This window comes from Lissotriton vulgaris, chromosome 3_1 (genome assembly GCF_964263255.1).
Source record: "Lissotriton vulgaris chromosome 3_1, aLisVul1.2, whole genome shotgun sequence".
NCBI classification, from domain to species: domain Eukaryota; kingdom Metazoa; phylum Chordata; class Amphibia; order Caudata; family Salamandridae; genus Lissotriton; species Lissotriton vulgaris.
Window position 1 is genome coordinate 1,256,011,117 of NC_141689.1, and position 19,899 is coordinate 1,256,031,015.

General features: G+C 44.5%; 1 protein-coding gene across 1 annotated transcript in view; it reads left to right on the forward strand.

Moving 5' to 3' along the window:
* The window catches only part of SDAD1 (SDA1 domain containing 1), a 199,967-nt gene that overhangs the window by 62,846 nt on the left and 117,222 nt on the right, over positions 1-19,899 (forward strand). Inside the window, exons 7-9 of the mRNA XM_086961777.1 lie at positions 1,292-1,349; positions 16,451-16,525; positions 19,730-19,831. Coding sequence (XP_086817903.1) covers positions 1,292-1,349; positions 16,451-16,525; positions 19,730-19,831 — 235 coding nt within the window. The remainder of the gene's footprint in view (positions 1-1,291; positions 1,350-16,450; positions 16,526-19,729; positions 19,832-19,899) is intronic.

Sequence of the window (19,899 nt, forward strand, 5' to 3'; positions counted from 1 at the left end):
TGTATTGATCTCAACTGGAAGTCTCAGAAATCCCATTGAGCTCAACTGGAAGTCTCAGAAATCAAGAACGCTTGAAAGGCAATTTTGACCTTTTATATTCCAAGTTCAGCCATACTACAATCTAAAAGTGTTTTTTCAGTCCACATACCTTGACTTAGTCATGTATCCTTTTGCAAAGTTTTAGTGTAGGTAGGTATCTGAGATGCGTGTTTCAAGAAACCATCCTCGTGTATTGGATTTTTTGACATAGCAAGAAATCTGAATCGGTTTCCCAGCGTTCATTTACCTCCCCAAGTCCACTAACAATTATTGAATTTTATGTCATTTGCAATACATCCCAAAACATTTATTTGACATTGGGGGCTTGCCCAGAATTCATGATTATTATTCATAAATGTGTGATATATTCATAGTAACACCCCCTTTGTCTGGTACTCATGTAAATGTAATTGTTGGTGTTTACCGCTTCTACTTTATTGCTCACAGTGGTATTCCAGTATTCTAAATAAGCTTTTGGGGACACCACATAGCAAGTTCATGAAATGACTTACTTTACTCCTTCACAGAAAAACTTAAAGATGACGCCAGACCTTCTTGAATGTACAATGAATATTTCCAATTGAGTACACCACCCACATCTCCCTTCACATACTTGTTACACACCTACATGTTGCTTCCCACCAGAGCCTGTTCATGGCTCTCTATATGAGATCTGACCTCTCTCTCCCCCAACGTAGTACGTTTCCATTTTCAACAATATTATTCCCAGGCCTTTTCGTCATTGTTACTCTGTTCTATTTCTCTCTTACTGTCTGATTTATGTCCTAGCATCATCTGCTTGGTTCCACACATACATCCGCTGTAATGAACTCACTATAAATATGTATAACGTGGGTTATGTAACTACAAGAACCTTCTTTTAATAACATGCACTGCTTTTTAAAGCAAGCGTGTTCTATGCTCTTTGAAAATTAAAGACATCTTTCAACAAAAAAGCTTCTTGAGAGTGTGTGGCCCTTTATAAACCTTATAAAAAAATATAGAATGTCAGTTTTGTGCATTTAACTAGATTAGGTAGCACTCCTCCGTCTGTTATTCCCCCACCCAACTTAAGTAAGTTTGGATTCAAAGACGTGGGCATCCTTTATTAATTTCAGACACTATGGTGGTGTAGCAGGCCTATTCTTGTACAAGACATTTTTACAAAACACGGTTAAACTTTGTTTACATCTTTAATATGCTGTATATTTTATGGTGTAGTGGGACATGACTTTTTAATGTTTTGTTACAGGAATGATGCCAAAACTGTGAATGTTATTGCAACTGCATGCTTCTCAAAAGTTACAAAGGTAAGAGATGTTTACAAAAACTGCAAAGAGGTTGCCTTTGCGGAACACTCATAGGGGTGACTTATACAAATAACATAAATGTCTGTGCATTCATGGGCTTATGTGTCCTAATTTAGTCACTCGGATAGTTCTATGAATAATGAAGAAGCACGAGAAAGGAAAGCAAACTCTGTTGTGATGCTATTCATATTCAGCACTTTTATACAAGGGCCTCTTGCAATGTTCCCTCTAATTTGTTTCCTCTGTGTGCGGCAGTGAAGGGTCTCTGTGCGCTGCAACCATGGCTGTGTGCGCCAGAAAACAGACCGCGCGTGTGTGCAGCGCCAAATATCACTCCAAACTTTTGATTGCAGAGAAGAATCTCTAATGGGGAGAAGTCAAGTACTCCCTTTAGTGCATCAGATAGTGTGAAGCAATAACTGCCCAATGCTGTTTAGCCAGCGACTTTTTGAATTGCAGTCATGCGTTCTGGGAATATTCAGATCTATTTTCACTCAATAATTCATAGCGTCCAGTTTTCAGTATGGCAATAACAATCAAACCAGTCTACCTACATTTTCCCCTTTGGGTACCCTTGTATTTGGATCTTGAATTGTCTGAATATCGGCTGTCCAATTCCTGAAATGTAGTTTCTGTGTGTGGTACAGGGCGTGTACTTTCAGGTTAATCTGGGCGCCTCAATAATTCATGTTGGCTCACAAGAATAGAAGTTTAAATACACTGCATCTACATTTTTACCAGCACGCCATAGTTGCCAAGTGACCTGGTGTATGTGACATCTTCAACCAGGTCTGGCTTTTTTAGCACCTTTCAATGTGGGATTTGCATGTTTGATTACTCGATAATGTAATTATGAGCTTAAAATCCTGCAGCATTGAAAGCACTGATGGCGGAAGGTTTCCCGGGTGATCTTGGCCATTAGGCATCTGCGAATATTCTGTAAGATAAATATAATTTATGATTTACTAGCACGTGTAACACTCAGCCAATTCAGCTTAAGGTAAACATTTACACCCAAATGTGGAAGATGTGATGAAAAATTACCCAAACGCACAATCACATGTGAAAAGAAATCAGTAGGCTTTCCTGCAGTCCCTGGCCCTCCACCCTGACTACAGCTGGGCACACACCAGGCACGGAAGCAATACAATAAATGGAGGCAGTGCTGAGTCTCTGCCATCATTTTATTTGCTGAAGTGCAGACGTGTTTCTGTGGTGCGAGATAAGGTCTGCGCGTAAACAGCACTGCCAGGTCGGCATTTCCACCCTTAAGCCATGTAAACAAACGTACACATTCTATTAAAGCTCTAAAATAGCGAAAAAATAATCTCACAGTATTTTATCAAACGTCCAAGCAGAGTCTTATTCATTAAGTTAATTAAAGAAGCAGAGTCCCAAACACTCCAGACATCCTTCAATACAGCACGAAAATGTGCAGTCTCAGTGGGTGTAAGGGTTTACAATGAGTCGATGAGTGATGGATTAACATATCGGGCTCAACAGGAAAGGTTAAGCGAGTGACCAGGAAACTATGGGAGGACTAACATTCAGAGGTTTGAAAATCAGTTATTTTGACAGAACAGAAGGTGGCGAGTCCTCCTTTGGCTCTTCCCGCCTTAGAAGGCATTGCTGGCTGAAAATAGGCATGATACCCATAAAGTGGAACCCTGCCATCAACCATATTTCCTCACAACATATGATCTCAAAAGAGTTGACAAAAGTGACCCAGTCAGTTTTCGAAATATTTAAGCAGGCTCCCATAATATCACATTACAAAGGCTGTAGACCTTTGAAGCTTCCCTCTCGAGCACTGTGACCATCTTGGAGGAGGAGGTGTGACACCTCCACCCAGGATGTGCACTGTTTCTGGTCCCAGGAATCCAGAAACATGTCTGGTGGTGTCAGGCTGCCTACAGCCAGCCTGTGGCCACAACTAAGTTGGTAGGCTTTCAAGGGCCCCTCTAAGGTGCCCTCTGAGCACATGGTTCAATAAATCCCACACTGGTATCAGTGTGGGTTTATTGAGAGGATTAGTTTGGTACCAAACAATCCTGGTTTCAGAGAAACCATCATAATGCTGGGCAACTCGAGTTGTTGAGTTTCCAGCCTATGTACTCTGTATGGCTTCCCTTGCACAATATCTAAGAATGGACTTAAATATTGTAGGGGCATATTTGCTCATTCAGATATGCTAACACCTGTGGTATAGTATACCTCGCTTTAGAGCTGAAAGACCTGCTAGAGGGGAGACTTACCTATACCTTAGTCTGTGCAAGTTGGCAGGGCACACAGGCAGTGTGCCATGTCGACTTTGCCAGTTTTTCTGCACAAGGCCATGCATGCTGCAGTGGCAGTCTGCAGGTCCGAGGTTAGGCGTCCCTAGGGGACCCTCTTCAGTCCCAATGCCCTATCTACCCAGGTACCATTTACAGGGGACTTACACAGGGCCTGAAGGGCCATTTGTGGAATAGTTCTGGGGAAGAAGCAAGGCACAAGGGACCTGGTTGGCAGGTACCCTGTGCACTACAATTGAAACCACATTAAATACCAGGCAAAAAGTGGGGGCTAACTATGTCACAAAGAGACACTTTCTCACGTACTGCATCTGGTGAGGAAGGCCAGGTCTCATCTTCGCTCCCAGGAATACACAAACATGAGGAATATACTTCATATAAGGGGCTTATAAAAAGGTTAAACATCATAAAAATTAGCAGATGCTTATAAACCAGTTAAAATGGGTTTCCAGTCTCCCCTTCCTTTCTGAAAAGACTTCTTCTGACCCAGCTCCTCCCCTTCAAAGAGTCATAGTCTATGACAGACCCACCGCTAACGGATGTTTCAACGTCGACTACTGCTTCGCGCATGGTCACGGCAAGAACATCAACAACTGCAGTCTCATCCTCGTCGTTAAAGACCACAAACACATTGCCTTTGCCGACAAAGCTGCTGACGACTGTGTTTTCATCGATGAGTGCTTTACGGTTGACACCAAAACTGCCTGCGGTCCAGACCATTGGGGCAATCAAACACACAAGAGCCCCTTGACTGATGGTACCATCAATGGCCTCGTCGACAGTGCAGGAAACTCAATTTTGATTACTCAGGGGGGCACTCCTGTGACCATCTAACTGCACCAGACCTCCACAAGTAAGGTATCAATGCTTCCACCTAAGCATGTGCTGGAAGTAGAGAATTCAGAAGATAATGATGGTCCCATTGGTCCAGCGTATAGTTCCACGCAGCTGTATGTAAAGTGCCAGGAGTATGATGAGGATGGTCAAAGTAAAGACTCGTCCTCTTACTATGAAGGGGATTTCTGTTTTCAAACTAGACGCGATAGAAGTCTTGTCATTATGAATCTTCAAGAGAATTATCCTTAAGAGGAGGCATTTGAGGAACAACCTCGCTATACAGAAGATACCATCAGAGTGGCAGTCACATTAATGAGAGATCTTCATCACACGCTTAACAATTATTATAAAATATTCAGTGAAGCAAATGCTCCTACAATAACGAATCCACAGACTACCCTGGCACTTGATGATACTCCTGGTGTTTCCAGGGTGCTGCAAATGCAGGAAAATAAACCACCAAGTTATCAGCCTCACTCAGATACTTGTGCTGCCTCATATCACGATTTATGACGATTATGTTGAAAGTGATGGTGAGGACCAACCTGAAGAAAGCGAGATCCCTCAGAATCAATCTGTCTCGGGCAAGAGTAGGATGATTATGTAGCCCCCCGTTCTCCATACTCAGCATATCACCCACACCACCACCTAATCATTAACCTCCAGGGAATATTGGAGGATTTCTTGAACTTTTAGAGAGAGCATCAAAACGCTTTTTTCCGCCAATAATGGTTAAACAGATTGTTTTTTTTGTTTTTTATATGCCTTTAAAAACTCCGCCAGAAAATTAGTCAAATCTTCCCAAATTTGATTGACTATGGGAATTGAAGGTCTGAAGATGAGGAAAACTTCAGCTTTGGTGGCAGCTGTCATTCCTCGACAAAAAATTCTTCTTCATGTCTAATTGGACATCCTCGTCCAGACTCGGTGGTGATGCAGGCGGCCCAGAGGTGATCTAGAAAATCTTCAACTGCCTATTCAGGTCCACTGGAGAAGAAGGAACACATTTGGACAATGTGGGGAAGAGGTTCTCCGCAATGGAAGCCATGGCTATAAGCGCATCCAGTGCGCTGGCCATTTTTTGGAGGTATGACAGACCGATGTGGTCGGATATGGCAACTTTTCTTGAGTTCTTACCTGAGGATAAACAGAAAGGGCCTATGGAAATATTGCAGGAAGAGGAGAGGGAGTCATCTGAGATTATTGATACTGATTTGGATGTAGCTTCTAACGCCTTTAAACAAATGGCTGAAGCGGCGGTGTTACACCGACAAGGTTGGCTGGAAGCTACCGCTTTACATCCAGAAGTTCAGGCCAAGATTGTGGGCATGCCTTTTAATGGGGAAAATCCATATGGCAAGCATGTGGATGCCTATCTGCAGTTCATTAAGGCTGAAACAGACACTACACTTTTGATTGCTGTTTTCAACAAAGCTGTTTTCAACGCTTTTGAAGCAATAGAAGATAAGGTCAGTTCGCCTCTAGAGGTATGTATCAGTCATACAGGTATCAACCTTACCCTAAAATCCTGTTGGGTTTTCAGCAACAGTATGTCCCGCAGTAGCGATATAGAGCACCACCAGCTGCATCTTATACTAGACAAACAACCCGTGGGAGGAAAAGGTCATGAAGTGTCCAAACGTTAGTGACCATTCTCAGGCATCATTCACCTCTGCAAACACATTCCATCGCAGGCTTTATCATTATAACGACCAATGGAAGAATATCTCTTCGGTACTGGATGTCATTCGTCCATGACCCACCCTGGAATTTTTTTAAAAGCCTCCCGAGAACCCTCCACGAAAGAGGTCCCATCAACATCAAGCTCTCTTAAAACAAGAGATCTCACTTCTTATTCGCAAAGGGGCTATAGATGTAGTTCTATATATCCATTGAAATAAGGGATTCTATTAAAATGTCTTCCTCATAAAGAAGTCTGAGAAATAGAGGCAAGTCATGGATTAAAGATTTTTGAACAAATTCACGAGGGAACAACCATTCAAGATGCTTTTTTCTCCAAGAGATTCTACAGCCCCCCAAACGTGGGAGATTTTATGACTTCTCTAGATCTTCCTGATGCCTATTTTTCACACCCCCATTCATGTGATACACAGAAAGTATTTAAGGTTTGAGATGGCAGAGTGCCATTATCAATTTAAAGTTTTCCTATTCGGAATTCTATCTGCTCCCAGAATTTTCACCAAGTATTTGGTTCCGGTAGCAGCGTTCCTAAGAAGAAGTGGTCCTTCAGTATTTCCGTACTTAGAGGACTGACTCGAGGGTTTATCTTTCCGATTTGCACGAAAGTCTACTATGGCTTGTAAAGACTCTTCAAAGAACTAGGGCAACAGTTAAACAAGGAAAAGTCCTCTTTGATCCCATGCGCATGGAATACTTTCCTGGAGGCGAATTTGAGTACAGAGACATGCAAAGCATTCCCCCAAAAAGAAAGGATACACTGCATAATGCATTTGATTTAATCCTTTTCATGAAAGAAGTTCCCTTCTGTCTATATGTTCAAAAGCATGCTGGGAATGATATCTTCATGTAGTCCAGTAATCCCAAACCTCCGGCTGCAAATGAGATTGCTACAAGAACTAGATACTCTGTAGGGTCAGGTGCTAGGATCTTTTGAGGATATATTTCAAATTACATCATCTATGAAGATAGCACTGGCATGGTGGAGGAGAGAGGTCTGCATTTCCCCCAAACCTATCTTTAATTTGCTCTCGCTCTCATTTTATAATGACAACAGATGGCTCATTAGAAGGGTGGAGAGCACATTTGCAAGACCTTTAAATTCACTGGTGGGCACCAAAGTCCTTTGGGTTGGATTCTTGGGGACATAACTGCTGTCCTTGGGGGATCTGGTCTTTGTTAAAAAGCAGGCATTCTACCTCAGGTTTCTGGTAGTCGCTGGCCACAGTACAGGCGTTGTCGCATTTGCAGTCTTTAAAACTTTAAAACTAGAGACATGCAGGTAATGCTGGGGCCAAGTCAGTAGTCCTCTTTAGGCTTTGCTGCATGGCGTCTTCTTCGTCCTTTTTGGTAGGTTGCAGGAATCTAACCTATAGGTCTGGGGGAGCCACCTAAATACCAAATTTAGGGGGAGGTTTAGGGGAGTAGTAGGTAGGGCCAATGGCCACCCTCCTGTGGGAGGGGGTAAAGACCTAGCTCTGATTGGAGGGTCCCTTCTTCTTTAATATTGAGGGGACTGAAAAGTGTGCTTAACTTTGCCTCCTCCGCCTGAGGCGTGGCGTTGGAAATGGTAGGCACACCTCCTAGCCTTTCTAAGTTTTTAGGTCTCGCCTGTCGATGCGCATGCGCATCGAGCAAGCGAGACTATGGGGGCTTATCCACTCTTTATCCAACTTGCAAGGAATCGTGGCGATTCCTTGCAGTGCCCGTGACTTTTAAGCTCAATGCGCATGCGCATTGAGCTTAAAAGCGCGTGCACATGCCCCCAGCCGCCTGCCTTGCCTACTCTCCCGCCCCCTCACTTCTTAATTGCACGGCCGCTAGGCCGTGCCTCCCCTACTCTCCTCCTCCTACTCTCCTCCCCTCGCCGTCTGTTCCCGCACTCCTCCCACACCCCCGCTCCGCCCCCTCCCCTGCCTGCCATGTCGCGTCGCATTTCTCCTCCCCCCTCCCCACAGCTCCCCTACTCTCCTCCTCCTACTCTCCTCCCCTCGCTGTCTGTTCCCGCACTCCTCCCACACCCCCGCTCCGCCCCCTCCCCTGCCTGCCATGTCGCATTTCTCCTCCCCCCTCCCCACAGCTCCCCTACTCTCCTCCTCCTACTCTCCTCCCCTCGCCGTCTGTTCCCGCACTCCTCCCACACCCCCGCTCCGCCCCCTCCCCTGCCTGCCATGTCGCGTCGCATTTCTCCTCCCCCCCTCCCCACAGCAATGATGACCCTCTGTCCTGAAATGTGACCCTTTCTTTGTTTTGCTGTAGCCCGAATCAACTGTATATGAGCCTATACATGAGCACCAGTTGCATCACACCTGGACAAATTCATTTTTGTGGTACTCACGGGGAGATTAAATAATTTGCCCAGGATCATAGCATGTCGAGCCACGCTGAGATTCGATCCTTATTCTCCCAATCCAAAATTGGCAGCCCGAGCATAAGGGCCACCTCCCTTCCCCCTTAGTCTCTGCTATTGTCTACTGTTTTCTTCTGTAACATTGTGCTCCTGAGCCCAATTACCTTGGCTGCTTCGTAACTCCTAAACTGAGCATCCGGCCATCCGAGAAACTGCCCCTCATGAGCGGTATCCCTGCACCCCAGCCTTCATGTGCCCCGCGTATGCATTATTTTACTATTATTCACCCCTCTCCCCCAAAATTGTACCCGGACCTGCCTACGCCCCACGTGCTGTCCGTGCGCATTTAAACTTCACTGGACTGGTCCCTTCTACCTGCACCTCAAAGCTCTCGGGTCGTGGCATGTGTGTGGTCTGAACCTGCACACTTTCAAACGCCCCTGGAGGGCACTTGAATCCCCGCTGTGCTATCTCTGGTATTTGGGAGCTCCGCCCCCTGTATTACACTGATACCGCCAACCCTACCACACGTTAAAGCAACCCGATCATTCTCACCCCCCCCCTCCCAACCATCCCTACTGATCCGGTGACTATTACATAAAGGTAATTGCGAGAACTGCATGCTGTGTTTGTCCACTTGGCTCCATTGGTTGCCGCTGAACCACACCACCGGTGTATGAAATCGCATTGTTGCATCTTTTAGACTACTCAGCAGGCCCTCTCGATTATTCTGACCGAATTGCCCCCTAGAGTGCATCTTTTGCTTATGCCACCTCCCTTCCCCCTTAGTCTCTACTATTGTCTACTGTTTTCTTCTGTAACATTGTGCTCCTGAGCCCAATTACCTTGGCTGCTTCGTAACTCCTAAACTGAGCATCCGGCCATCCGAGAAACTGCCCCTCATGAGCGGTATCCCTGCACCCCAGCCTTCATGTGCCCCGCGTATGCATTATTTTACTATTATTCACCCCTCTCCCCCAAAATTGTACCCGGACCTGCCTACGCCCCACGTGCTGTCCGTGCGCATTTAAACTTCACTGGACTGGTCCCTTCTACCTGCACCTCAAAGCTCTCGGGTCGTGGCATGTGTGTGGCCTGAACCTGCACACTTTCAAACGCCCCTGGAGGGCACTTGAATCCCCGCTGTGCTATCTCTGGTATTTGGGAGCTCCGCCCCTGCATTACACTGATACCGCCAACCCTACCACACGTTAAAGCAACCCGATCATTCTCATCCCCCCCCCCCCCCAACCATCCCTACTGATCCGGTGACTATTACATAAAGGTAATTGCGAGAACTGCATGCTGTGTTTGTCCACTTGGCTCCATTGGTTGCCGCTGAACCACACCACCGGTGTATGTAATCGCATTTTTGCATCTTTTAGACTACTCAGCAGGCCCTCTCGATTATTCTGACCGAATTGCCCCCTAGAGTGCATCTTTTGCTTATGTTAAATGAGGATTAAGATGAAGAATGTGATTTTCCACTGTTTTTCCAGATCCGTGAGGAGTTCCTCTCCTCAGTCTACAATATACAATCCTATATCATTTATCTGGAGCCACATCCACCACCACTTCCACCACATCCACGACCACTTCCATCACCACATCCACCACCACCACCACTACATCCACCACCACATCCACCACAACCACCACCCCATCCACCACCGCATCCACCACCACCACCGCATCCACCACCACCGCATCCACCACCACATCCACCATCACCACCACATCCACCACCACATCCACCATCACCTCCACATCCACCATGACATCCACCGCCACATCCACCACCACCGCATCCACCACCACCACCGCATCCACCACCACCACCACACCCACCACCACTACATCCACCACCACATCCACCACAACCACCACCCCATCCACCACCACCACCACATCCACCATCACCTCCACCACCACATCCACCACATCCACCACCATCACATCCACCACCGCCACATCCAACACCACCACCACATCCACCACCACCACCACATCCACCACCGCATCCACCACCACCACTGCATCCACCACCACCACCACTACATCCACCACCACATCCACCACCCCATCCACCACCACCACCGCATCCACCACCACCACCGCATCCACCACCACATCCACTGCATCCACCACCACCGCATCCACCACTACATCCACCACATCCACCATCACATCCACCACCACCACCACATCCACCATCACCTCCACCACCAGTACCACCACCACATCCACCATCACCTCCACATCCACCATGAAATCCACCACCACCGCACCCACCACCACCACATCCACCATACCCACCACCATCACTTCCACCACCACATCCACCACCACCACATCCACCACCACCACATCCACCACCACCACATCCACCACATCACCACCACATCCACCACCTCCACCACATCCACATCCACCACCACATCCACCCCCACATCCACCACCATCACCACCACATCCACCATCACCACCACCACCACATCCACCACCACCATATTCCCCAGATCCACCACCACCACATCTATATGTGTCTGGCTGTGTGTGTGTGTAGGTGCAAATGCAATGTTCTTGGATTTTCGTCACAATAAAATACACTGAACATAATCTTCACAAAAGTTATTTACAAACGTTTTAAGCTATTGCCATTATAAATTACAATAACTTTTATTTAAGTATTAATTATTTACAAAATTAAAAGCCATTGTTATTTGCAATATCAATACATCTAAGTCACGTAAATACAACACACATTGCATTACAAATGCTATAGGTGTCACATTTGCAAAAGTTAAAACTATTGACATTGCAACTGACAAAGCTATTAATTTTGCTACTTTCAAAACCAACACATAAATAAAAAAAAGTGTCATTTACAATACCAATAGCTCAAACTTTCCTAATGCGAGACCTATTGCATTTCCAATGCTTGTTTAACCAATTTTCTCGCCCAAAGTGGGAATGTAAACTGGGCGCTGCCATCTGGTGCTAGCAGCAGAGGCTGGGGCGGGGTCACAGTACAAAGAGGGCAGACCTTTGAAGCTTCCCCTTAGAGCACTGGCCTCTCCTGAGGGAGGAGGTGTGACACCTCTGCCCAGGATGTGCATTGTTCCTTGTCCCAGAGAGCAGAGGCTGTCCACAGAGGGGGTCATTAAACATGTCTGTGTGTGGAAGGCTACCTAAAGCCAGTCAGTGCCCACACCAGAGTAGGTAGGATTTCAGGGGCCACCTCTGAGTTCATGTTACAATAAATTCCACACTGGCATCAATGTGGGTCTATTGTGAGAACTCATATGTTCAGGGAAACCATCTTGTTATTATTATTGTTAAGTGCTTTCATAGCGCGCAATAGCTACTCCGAGGAGTGTCCCAGCGCGGAACCAAGAAGAGTCTCTAAACTGCACAACCACTATCTACGGGAACAGGTGAGTTTTTAATAGTTTCTTGAAGGCTAACGGGTCTTGAGTATTGCATAGTAAAAATGGGAGGGCATTCCAAGCCTGGGCAGCCTTAACAGCCAGAGAACATCCAACCAGCTTGTGGCGTAAGAACTAAGGCACTCTAGCTAGAAGGGGGGCAGAAGATCGCAGTTGTCTCAGCTGGACATAAAAGGAGAATCGCTTCTGTAAATAGGCGGGCCCATGAGCATAAAATTCTCGGTGAGCAATGACCAGAGATTAGAATTTGACCCTATCTGCCATGGAAAGCCAGTGGAGGGTGCGGAGAAGTTCACGCACACTACTCCTCTTAGCGATTCCCAAGAGCAGCCTAGCGGCCGCATTCTCCATTACCTGAAGTCTATTCAGGGAATATCCAGGGATGCCACTGTACAACGCATTAGTGTAATCCAATCGAGACAGGATCAAAGCCCGGATGACCGTCTCTCTCAGACCTTGGAAGGAGAGGAAGAAAACTCCTTAGTGTTTGAGGAGGTCAGAACAGCTGCCTAAGATCTTTTTCACCTGAGCAGAAAAGTAGAGGTTATCCTCAAACCACACTCCTAGGTTTTTAGCGGATTTCCCATTGGAGATTGGTAAAGGGAAACCAGGAGGCCAGGTCTCATTCCTGAAGTCAGGGGGAAAGTTACCTTGGAGTAGGATCTCTGACGTGTCTTTATTACACTTGAGTTGGGCCGCCGCAAGCAATTCAAAAACCGAAGACAAGCATTGCTATACAGAGGATACTGAGTCCTCATCCTTACCCCATGTAAAGAGGAGCTGGGTGTCGTCAGCATATGCTATCACCTTAGCCCCCAACTCCTTTGCTAAATAGACCAGAGGAGACCGTATTGAATGCTGCAGACAGGTCGAGCATTACCACTGCTGCTCTCCAACTGGCATCTAAGCAGTCGCAGAGGGCTTCAGAGATCTCCACCAGCGCTGTTTCTGTACTGTAGGAGGATCGAAACCCAAACTGCGCAGGGGGTAGGACATCCGATTCTTCAACAAATTCCATAAGTTGTCTGGAGACCACCTTCTCACAGACTTTGGCTAAGCTGGGCAGGAGGGAGATAGGGCGATAGTTCCCTGGGATCAGAAGGTCCAGAGTAGGCTTCTTTAAAAGGGGAAGGATTTTTGCCTGTTTCCAGTCCACCGCACGGAGGGAGGGGGTGCTGTGGAACTCGAGTTGTCGAATTTCCAGCCCATGTACTCTATGGCTTCACTGGCACTTACAATTAAAAAATAGACCCCCATTATTGTAGGGGTGTGTCTGCTCATGCAGATGTGCCCACACCAGGGATATAGTTTACCCTTCCTTAGGGCTGGTAAGGCCTGCCAGAGGGGTGACTACCTATATCTTAGGCAGAGCTAGCTGGCATGGCACAAACGTTGTGTGCCATGTCGACTGTCATTTTGTCTGCACCAGGCAATGCAATGTGCAGTGGCAGTCTTCATGGCCTAAGTGAGGGGTCCCTAGGGGACTTTCTTCAGTCCCAATGCCCTTGGTAGCCAGGTACCTTTTACTAGGAATGTACATGGGGCTGAAGGGCCAATTGGGGAATAGTTTTTAGGGAAGAAGCTCTGGCACATGAGACCTGATTGCCAGAAACCATGTGCACTACATCTAGGTTCAGGTAAAAAGTATGGGCTAACCATGTCAAGAGTCGCTTTCTCACAACCCCTCTAGTGATACTTAATGTAAATGAGTTACGAACTGGCCATCTCCCTAGAAGCCATTCTAATATCTTTCACAGCGACTCTAAATTGTTTTCTATTCCTTACGGGGGTTGAATTCTGCAGAGAGCTGCAAGGTGAAGGCGGTATAGGTCTGCAGCACTATCAATTTGTAAATATTTAAAGAACTGTGGATAGTATAATTCATAATCCTCTTTAAATGTCTTAAGTGACTTACGGTGACCAGGTCCCCATATATCACCAAGATTGAAGATTCCATTTAGATCCCACTATCCAAAATCCCCCTTGTTTTGTCAGTACCTTAGTATGGTGCTAAAGATCACCTGATTTTAATGCTAAGATTGGGATCACTCTGTCCAAGTCACAGCTAGAACATTTTAGGCCACATCTCATTTTGCAACTACCCCACACCACCTTGTATCATGTGTCCCGCAGATTTCAGTTCCTTACCTATGACTGTATTTTTTTTAAATACCTGTTGTTTTTATTGAGCTGCATGACACATAAAAAGCACAGCAGTTTGAGAAAATAATGAACTGATCATCATGTTAGCGGATGCAGCTGCATAGTGAACATTAGGTACTCTTTTAAAAGAGGATCAATCCCGCCTAGAAAACTCCAGAGTCCGATCCAGAGGGTGCAATACGTGAGATCTAGCTGAGTCTTAGCATGACTATATCTACAGGATCCTAAGTACCCAATTCGCAACATGCAAGGCAGAGTACCATAACCAATCTTAATAAAGCCCAATTACAGTTTGAGTTCTATTTCACCTCCTATGCAGTCTTATAAAGCCATTATGTATTTTTTTTTATGTTCATCAGTGACGCTCGGGCTGTGTAAATTAAGCTATGATCATTCACTCTCCTATCGTCAATTTTCAAAATTGTCTGCCTTCTTTTGTCTTTTGGATGTGCTATAATTACCTAAAATTAAAATAAATAGATTATGTTGCCCTTTTAAACAAAACCTTGTCATAGTAACATCAGTAGTTTTTCTCGCAAACCATGGATGAAACACTCCAAACTCTAGTAGACTGCCTAAATATTGGAGTGAAAATTGACTCGAGCTTAATTAAGTGTGCAATGATGAGCTCCTATACGAGCACCTTTTCATCACATTGAGGAGATTACATTGTATTTTGCTTTTCCCCAAAAGTTACTGATCTTCAATGATGTTATATTCTCACAGTGGATTATTGCAGAAAGGTATATATGGATCTTCCCAAAACTTTATCACATAGACTCTTGCTTATATAAAATGTGGTTTCTGGGTTTTTGGAAACAGAAACCATATTACCTTTACTTTGGCTTCACTGTTTTACTAGTCCATAATTTTCACTACAGTCTCTCGCACACTTTTGCAAACATTTCAAATTTTTTGTCCTTCGTGAAGTTTGAGATCAACTATATAATTCCTACTGTGTATTGCCAAGTTTTAATATGTTTGAATGGATGACTGACCCTTTTTGGTTGCTGTAGCCGTTATCTCTACTGCTACAATGTTGGCTGTACCCTTGTATTCTTCACAGTTTTTTTTCTTTTCGAACTCTGGAAGCTATCCTACATTGCGATGATTTCTTTGGATGACTGGATGGTCCTTACTTGAACCCATCAATCCAAATGCATTCACAATCTTTTCCAAGAATGCTTTCTTTGGTCAAGCTTTGGTGAATTTGCTATATTTATCTTCATTTCATCATTCTCTACTTGTTAACCCAATTCCAAGAGTTGGAGACAGTTTTGGGCTCCGACATTGGTCCGACAGGGAGACGACTAGGTCTGCAAACACCAGGTTCTACTAATTGAAATATTACTTTCAGGGAGACCTCGCCCCTTTTGTGTCAATGAGGCACAGTTTTGCTCAGAATTAACCATACTACGTGACATAGCGATCGTATGTATAAACACGCATGCTTTTATTAGTTGCAGCGTTTTTGTTCATTTGAATTTATTAATTTCTTATTTCCATATTTAGGATTATTAGGAGTGGCATACACAGGGCTGGTCCCTGTGTGGTCCTGACGAAGAGCTAGGGGTAGGCTCGAAACATGTTGATCTTACACTGAATTGCTAACCCATTAATAGTTAGTCCTTTTGTGTAACATCCCATTTTAGACATACCAACCTAGGAGCTATAAAAAAGTATTTCAGCCCACTAGCAAGGTATTTTTAATCACTTAATCCACTCCACCACACATTGCACTACACATAGTCTTCCACTATAAGTGCTCCTACGTAGTTTCCGCAAGTCGCAGCACGCCCCAGTTCGTAGAGAACAGGGATGGCCCCAATATTGAAGCATGTCACCGTGGGAAAACCCTGGTGAGTGAGGGGACTCACATAATATATTTTTTTTTCCTGAAGGCAATCTTTGATCAAATATCAGATACAATACTCATACCTTTGACTAGGTCCTCAAACCCGATAAGTTGTGTTTTTTTTAAGCATAAACTAGCAATGCTTCAGTCGTGGGCTTGATGTGCCCACCCTTGGATGACCATCCGTGACTCTAACCAGCTCCTGATATCCTCGTCTTCTACTACAGATGAATTCTGCTGAATTTTGAAAATTGACAGCTACTAGTTTACATGTGGATCTTCATGGCTTGTTTCCCTATTTTACATTTTTTAAGAATTTAAACTTTTAGAGAGAGAGCTTGTAAACAATTGATTTTAAGACTTTCTAACGTAATATTCTTGAAAGTGTATTTGAGTTTGTAAAAATTAGACCATTTTTCCTTAGCAATCTGCTTCAAACCATCTTTTTATTTCAGATTCTGGTAGCTGCCCTTAAATTTTTCCTGGGACGAGATGAAGATGAGAAACGAGAGAGTGATTCTGAATCTGAGGTCAGTTACTGCTGGGCATGGAGGGAGTCAGTTGTGCGACTATTTCCAAAACTGAGTGAGTTGGGGTTGTTGGAAAGATCACACATTTCTCAAGGTGTGTAAAACAAAGGTCTCTCCACGTTCCTTAGAGAAGTTATCATACCAGACAAAGTTTCAGTTCTTTTGGCTTAAAGCGTGCTCATGAAACTAAGAACTTACTCGAACATAACTCATGTAACTGTAGCTTTTTCAGTCACTGGGTAAACACTGTTGGTAATTACCTTCCCACTGGAACAGTTCCATTATGTGTGGACGGCATCACTGTGAGCTATACAAATAAATTAGCTTTGCTCTTGAAATAATGTATTTCTTTAAATAGGTTTAGTTAGTTTTGCCAACTAAGAGAGAAGTTACTAATAAGGTATTTACCAAATTTAAATGAAGGTAATACAGTATGATGCAATAGTTATTTTGACGTTGTAGCAATTTGTACACTAAAGTATATCATTCTGAGAGGCAGCCTTTTTAAGTAAAGTTTGGTGTTAAGTAGCGGAAATAAAAATAAAAAAATAGGCCTTTATGCTCTGGCTTTTTTTAATATAATGAATCTACAACAGTTCTGTGTTCAAGTGAGTATGTAAACTATTTGTTGGTAGGTACAATACAGTAGAACATACAAATACATAATGTCATCCTAAAACTGGTGCAGAGTTCTCCTGCAAATCGGGGCCCAGGTTAGAAAAACAGAAATATCAATGAGAGAAGTAAGAGGGGAAAAATATATCCCAAATTTAGAAGGAGCAATATATAATTGTTTTCTTCTTCTTCAACACCACACACCTTGAGCTTTCCCCCATTTGATGCAGCTGAGGACTATCTCTGAACAACCTTTGAAACAAATGGGACACAGATATGGGAAGAGAATTCAACCATAATTAATGGGTTCGAGACTTATCCTACCCCATACATTGTTCTGAAACACCAGATTTAAATATATCGGTTTCATCTTCCTACTCGGGCCTGTCATTCTCAAAGAAAAAAAATGAAGATCTATTCAGGGGCAACATCTGAATGTCCAAGATTCAGAATACAAGAAGCTTAGGGTTCCTACACATGATGTGGGGATACATGAAAATAGCACAAACTCTAGGTGGTAGTTAGGGCTGGACTGTTCCCATGAGGAACAGGGTAAAGACCGATTTGCATATGGCTGGGCCTGAATTGGCGAAGTGAGCAAAAGAAAGATAATGGATTCATCCCAGATGATATAGTGACTGGGGGTGAGCGTCTGAAAAGTTTCAGCTCTCCGTCCATCTAATTGTGTTTGCTTTGTTCACCCTAAGTTGGCAGGGTATGCCCAGACGTGGGTCCCTTGATCCCTTTGCCTCTGGATTCAAGCTAGCCTGGCTGATGAGGGGTGCTACCCCGAAACAGGTCCCAGGATGCTTGTCTCTGGTCCAGGGAAGACCTGGCTTGGCAGTTCGGGCTGGACTGTTCCCATGAGGAACAGGGCCAAGTCTTATTTGCATATGTCTGGGTATGAACTCGAATTGCGCAGTGAGCAAAAGAACAATGATGGATTTAACACAGATCTAAGGTAACTGGGGGTGAGTGTCTGAAAGATTCAGCTCTCCCTCCATAATCATACTGTGTTTGCGCTGGATACCGGGAAATAACACAATATTGAAAGGAGATTACAGTTGTATTATCTAAACTGCTAGGAGGTTCAGGTCTGTGTAACTTGAAGGAATGTATTTTTGATGGATTTCGATGGCCTAAAGGTTGCAGGGCTGAATCGAGATTGTCAGACCTAGCATTGAAGTAGTGTGGCTCACTGGTTAGAGGCGGCAGACCCGAGAGCAGAGGACGGCCCGGGACCAGGGTTCGATTCCCGGCGCGGCAGGTTTCTGGACCAGGGTCAGCGGACTCGATAATTCTCTCGCCTCGGTGCCCACTCTGATCAGCGATCACACTCGGCAACTCTGGGCATTAGCTTGCCTCATCTTCACTAACGGCCCCACCAGACCGCCGGGGATGCCTGGTCTCACCCTGGAGATACCCATTAAGGGACCATCTCTCAGGGAAGCCAGGAAGGGTTTCGCAGCGGTCGAAGCGCCTTGGGACCCTACGGGTAAGTAGTGCGCTATATAAATGCCTATACATTACATTACACATTACATTACATTGCTGATAGCAAGGAGAGGTGTAACCAAGGCATGGAAGGCATTGAAGTCACCCCCTCCCATTTTCAGATGGCGTCTACTAGTCTTGTGTTACTCACAGCAAGGTGAGCGATGCATTATTAACGCATTGTGTTTGGACTATAGAAATTCAGCTGCAAGTTGAACATCAGTTCTGATGCATTGTCCTCGATGTTAAGAGGAGAACTAAGCAAGCAGCCCCGGTTACATTAGGTTATGGTGTCGGAGAATTCAATCACTCACTGTTTCTGAATATAATCTCACTTGCAGTTATTATGAACCAGAATTAGTTTTAAAGTAAACGTAATGTTTGAGCATCAAAATATTACTTTGATGGCGCAGCAAAGATAAATGTATAATGTATTTAAATGTTACTTAAGGTATGTATACATTCATGGAACTGGGCACTACATACACACTCAGTTGCTTTACTGTGATAAATTCATTCAGGGTATTAACAAACACATAGCCTGAGTCACTTTAAAATGGAACACGAGGTGTAACAGTTCTCTGGATACATGGAGGCCCCTTTATAGTTCAGTACTCTATAATTGCTGTTTTCTAAATGGCTTTTGTTTTGTGCACTCCTCTATAGTTTGGGGCCTACTTTCCACCTATAGTGAACGCATTGTGGCTGTCTTGATTTAAATGCATCAGTGTGTGCTTTGTGCAGGTGGTGGCCAAGCTGGGGCTAGTCTATTCTTTTTGCAGAGATGTTGCTGTTCATATGGTGAGTCAATAGCAAAAGCACAAGACTGTGAGTCATATTTTCTTTGGAAACAGAAACTGTCAACACAGCACAAGGGAAGGTAGCTCTGAAGTGGAGTGGTCACTGGAGAGAAGTTGGTTAATGGTGTAGATATAACGGGCTCCAGCTAAATAGTTGACACTATGTCCAGTTCTATTCCACCTGCTCCTTTAAATATTCTGCGCTTGTTTTGATTCTTAAAGGATACATGATATTGGCTTTTGAAGTTTGTTTCTCAAGTTAACATGTTCCTGGGCCAATGTACTTTTTTTAAAGGATGAAGGACCAACAGCCAGAGATCTGATGGTACGGTACGCAACTGGAAAGAAAAACACAAAACAGAAGAAGAAACTTGAAAAGGCCATGAAAGTTCTCAGAGTAAGAGATTTATTATGTTTATGTGGTTATTGTTTTCCAAAAAAGATGTGTCTGAGCAATGATGGGGT